The sequence below is a fragment of the Coffea eugenioides genome, unplaced genomic scaffold (assembly GCF_003713205.1).
Source record: "Coffea eugenioides isolate CCC68of unplaced genomic scaffold, Ceug_1.0 ScVebR1_3392;HRSCAF=4598, whole genome shotgun sequence".
Lineage (NCBI taxonomy): Eukaryota > Viridiplantae > Streptophyta > Magnoliopsida > Gentianales > Rubiaceae > Coffea > Coffea eugenioides.
In genome coordinates, this window is record NW_020863965.1 from 10,789 (window position 1) to 16,112 (window position 5,324).

The window sequence follows — 5,324 nt, forward strand, 5'->3', positions numbered from 1 at the left end:
ATCATGGATTCTTGTTTGAGTTTATGTCCGCTGTTCGTATGATGAACGAGAGCAAAACCAGAGAAATAGCATGCGATTTCAGCAAGTTGGGTTTGATTTCTGATGCTTCCTTCGTTGATGTCCCCTCCTTTCTGTTTGCTTGTGTATTTCTTTTTATGCTGGTTTCTTAGTGTTAGCGGACTTCATCCGTATCTCTTATCTTGTTAACTATACACTGAAGATAGAATTAGTCTTTGTGTTCATATATGAAACTAGTTGTATTAGTTAACTCCAGTACGTCTAGAAGAATTAGTCTAGGAGTCCGACTGTTACTTAGACTAGGAGTCTGCTGCTACTTAGACTAGGAGTCTGCTGCTTATTCTTTATATAAGTTTTCGGCTGTACCAGAGCAAAATAGTTTTTTACAATGAATAAGATTACAGTTTCTTGTCATGGTATCAGAGCAATGATCCTCCTTGCTCTACTCTCCATTTTTTGATTCTCTTTTGTGTTTGCTTCTTGTTATGTTCTTGGAACAATGGCGGAGCAAAACGAATCACAGAATCGAGGAGATTCCTCGACAGGTGATTTGCTCCGTGATCCAAGCTCCCCATATTTTTTGACCTCTGCCGATTACACCAATGCTTCGTTAGTTCCAACGTTGCTTGACGATGACAATTACCAACGGTGGAAACGAAATATTTTAAATTCCTTGAGAAGCAAAAATAAAATCCCATTTGTGAATGGAGAATTGCTGCAACCAAAAGTTGGAAGCTGTGAAGCATTGTTTTGGAGTAAATGTGATGGGCTTGTTCTTTCGTGGCTTATCAATTCGATTAGTCCGGATCTACATGATTCAATCACTTATCATGACTCGGCTAGGGAACTTTGGGTGGATTTGGAAGTACGTTTTGGTCAAAGCAATGAACCCAGAATCTATGAAATAAGAAAGGACATTGCTTTGTCTACTCAAGGAACAGTTTCAGTGACCACTTTTTACTCCAAACTTAAGGCCTTATGGGATGAGTTGAGTGCCTATTCAAACCCTTCAAATTGCTCATGTGGGGGACTGAAAGAATGGCTTGCTGAAAGGGACAAAGAGAGCTCACACCAATTTTTGATGGGATTGGATGAAAAATTTAAAACCATTCGATCTCAAATATTGGCAACTAAGCCTCTCCCTTCACTTAATCGTATATTTAACATGGTTAAAACGGAAGAGAAGCAACTGAGTCTTCTTAGTCCACACAATTTTGATGGGGCAGGAGCTTTCTATGTTCAGCAGCAGCAACCACGATCTAGTTCAGTTAGACGGCAACCATCTCAATACAGTTCTGAGATGTTTCGTGTTCGGCAACAGCAAGGCCAACCACGTCAGAATGGAAATCAATCTTCGAAACAACCCAATTTACGATGTGATCATTGTAATAAGGCTGGCCATACAATGGATAGGTGTTGGGAGCTTATAGGGTATCCGAATAATTGGCAGTCTTCAAAGAAAAATCCCACCGCTGCAAATGTGTGCTCAGATGATACAACAAATTCTTCAAATTCCACTACTTCAGTTAATGGTTTGACAGCCGCATAGTATGAGCAACTTTTGTCATTGTTAAATAGTGACAAAAATGCTGGCTCGGTTAATTTTGCTGGTAACGTAACCCATCCTTTAACTCCAAATTCCTCATCCTCTTGCTGCATTTGGTTACGAGACACAAGTGCTACTTATCACTTTATAGGTGATAAAACTTTCTTATTTGACCTAGTTAAATAAAAAAAGTCCACTAATATATTCCTACCTGATGGCATTGTGAAACAACTTTGCGAATATGGTAGTCATCATTTGAACTCCTTGATTACTTTGCATAATATTTTGCATGCTCCAAGTTTTCATTGTAACCTTATTTCTGTCAGTCGTCTCACTAAAGAACACAATTGTGTTGCCCTATTTTTCCTGATTTTTGTGTTGTCCAGGACCTACGCTCAAGGAAACTGATTGGGGTAGGTAAGAAATGGGATGGTCTTTACTACTTCAACACAGACTATGATGAGTCACGTCATGGCAAAGCTAATACGGCAGTAGGATCCGCTGTTCTCTGGCATCAAAGGCAAGGACATCCTTCACACGGCCGGTTGGCGTCAATACCCAACTTTTCTGATATTCGTTCTGATAAAATTTGCCAAGAATGTACTGTGTGCCCTTTGGCAAAGGCTTCTAGACAAGTTTTTTCTCCAAACATTCATAAATCTATGACTCCTTTTCATTTGGTTCATATTGATATATGGGGACCCTATCAAACACCTTCAAGTTCTGGGGCTCGTTTTTTCTTAACTCTTGTGGATGACTGTACTAGAGCAGTCTGGACATATTTATTAAAACACAAGAATGAAGCTTGTCATGTTTTTCAAAATTTTTATTCTTTGATTCAAACTCAATTTGGGTTTCAAATTAAACAAGTCAGAAACGATAATGCACTAGAACTTACTGAAGGGGCCATGGCATTATTCTTTAGGAATAAAGGGATTGTTAATCAAACCTCTTGTGCTAGTACACCTCAACAAAATGGGGTTGTCAAAAAAAAGCATAGAGACATCCTTAATGTGGCTCGTGCTCTTCGGTTTCAGAGCAACTTGCCTATTAAATTTTGGGGGGAATGTGTTTTAACTGCTACATATATTCTCAATCGACTCCCCACATTAGCACTTGGAGGTAAAACCCCTTTTGAAGTGTTTTTTGGCAAGCCACCAACGTATAATCATTTTAGAGTATTTGGTTGTTTGTGTTATGCTGTTAGTCCTCTACAACTCTTGGACAAGTTTCAACCCAGGTCTAGGCCCTGTGTGTTTGTAGACTACCCTCAAAATAAAAGAGGTTTCAAAGTTTATAATTTGGAGACAAAAAGATTCTTTTTTTCCCATGATGTGCACTTTCATGAAACCTCCTTTCCTTTCAAAATTCCTTCTAGTACATCATCTTCGACACTGTCTTCCACTTTAACACCTAACAGTCCCCCACCTGTTCGTGATAATGATGATCAATGTGTTGATTCTCTTTCTAATTCTAGTCCTGAAGTGCATAATTTTGATGCCACTCTTTCCTCAAGTCCCAATCATGAGCTCTCTACTACGAATAATCGTGTTGAAGAGATTTAGACTTCTCTACCATGCCAAGAACAGCGGATCCGAAGACCACCTGTTTACCTAAAAGACTATGTCTGTGATTATCCTAATAGTGCCTGCCACTCCAATTCAGTTTCCACTTCCAGAGCATCAAGTACTCCCTATCCTCTTAATTCTTATCTCTCCAATCAGCGTTTTTCTCCATCCCATCAAGCTTTTCTTGCAGCCTTATTAATTGAGATTGAGCCTTCTACTTACTTTGCGGCTAGTCAAGATGAAAAGTGGAGGTCTGCCATACAAATTGAACTTGATGCCTTAGCTGCAAATCATACATGGGATCTCGCACTCTTGCCAATAGGAAAGAAAGCCATTGGTTGTAAATGGGTGTATAAAATTAAATAGAAGTCAGATGGTACTGTGGAGCGTTATACAGCTCGGTTAGTGGCCAAAGGATATACCCAAGAGGAGGGACTGGATTACACTGAAACATTTTCTCCTGTAGCAAAGCTAACTACAGTGCGGTGTTTAATGGCTGTTGCTGCGGCTAAAAATTGGGAATTACATCAACTTGATGTGAATAATGCCATTCTCCATGGTGATTTGCATGAGGAAATATACATGATCCCTTCCCCTGGATATTTACCATCTGGTGACAAGAGGGTTTGTCGACTTCGTAAATCTCTTTATGGTCTTAAACAGGCATCCAGGGAGTGGTTTTCTAAATTGACTCTTGCTCTCAAACAATATGGTTTTATTCAGTCTCAAGCAGATACTACTTTATTTACCATGAAGACTAATACCAGTTTTCTTGCAGTTTTGGTGTATGTCGATGATATGATAATTGTAGGTAATGATCCCTTTCAATGCCAAAAATTTAAACAATTCTTGCATGGACAGTTCCATCTGAAAGATCTTGGCCCCCTTAAATTCTTCCTCGGTCTTGAAGTTGCCAGGAATCCTGAAGGAATTTTTTTGAGTCAGCGGAAGTATGCTTTGGATATTTTAACAGATACTGGTCTCAGTGGTGCAAAACCTAGTCCGTTTCCAATGTCTCAACAACACCAATTGGGGCATTCAACCAGTACGCCCTTGGCCGATCCCTCGTCTTATCGTTGTCTTGTGGGTCGACTTTTGTACCTCACTATCACACGACCAGATATACTGTATGCTGTTAACATTTTGAGTCAGTACATGCATTCCCCTAGATTAGATCATCATGATGCAGCAATGAAGGTTGTTCGATACATTAAGAATTCTCCAGGCCAGGGATTATTTTTCCCTTCTCAAAACAATTTGCAGCTCACTGGTTATTGTGATGCTGATTAGGGTGCTTGTCCTAAGACGCGACGCTCTATCACGGGTTATTACATTTCTCTTAGGAATGCGCCTATCTCCTGGCATACTAAGAAACAACCAACTGTGAGCCGCTCGTCTGCTGAAGCCGAATATCGTGCCATGGTCGGTACCACCAGTGAATTGTTATGGCTACGAGCTTTATTATTTGATCTCACCATTCTTCATCCGCAGTCGATGCATCTATTTTGTGACAACCAAGCTGCACTTCATATTGCTGCCAATCCTGTCTTCCACAAGCGTACCAAACATAATGAGTTGGATTGTCACTTTGTTCGTGAACGGATTCAGTCCAATGAGCTTTGTACCCATTTCATTCGTTCAGAGGATCAACCTGCTGACTTGTTCACCAAAGCGCTTGGTTTTAGTTCCTTTCAACGCTTGTTAGGCAAGCTTGGTGTTTCGTTCCTCCACACTCCAGCTTGAGGGGGGCTGTTAGCCAACTTCATCCATATCTCTTATCTTGTTAACTATACACTGAAGATAGAATTAGTCTTTGTGTTCATATATGAAACTAGTTGTATTAGTTAACTCCAGTACGTCTAGAAGAATTAGTCTAGGAGTCCGCCTACTACTTAGACTAGGAGTCTGCTGCTTATTCTTTATATAAGCTTTCGGTTGTACCAGAGCAAAACAGTTTTTTACAATGAATAAGATTACCGTTTCTTGTCACTTAGCAGTAATGGGTATAAGATGCGTTTTTTTTTCGGTTTGGGACTGATTCGAACCGTCTATATGTTGATGATAAACTGAGAAATGCATAGAAAGTTTTGGGATGAATCTGGGTTTGCAAGTTTTTTCTAATTCAGATCTTGCTTTCTTTCGTGGGTGCTCACTCTGGTCTTTCGTGGGTTTCATAGCAAGATTAACAAAGA

General features: G+C 39.9%; 1 protein-coding gene across 1 annotated transcript; it reads left to right on the top strand.

The window, feature by feature from the left end:
* Positions 1-517: 517 nt before the first annotated feature.
* On the top strand, positions 518-1,567 carry LOC113757879. Its single transcript, XM_027300958.1, has one exon. The coding sequence runs from the start codon at positions 518-520 to the stop codon at positions 1,565-1,567; it is 1,050 nt and encodes a 349-aa protein (XP_027156759.1).
* Positions 1,568-5,324: the final 3,757 nt, after the last annotated feature.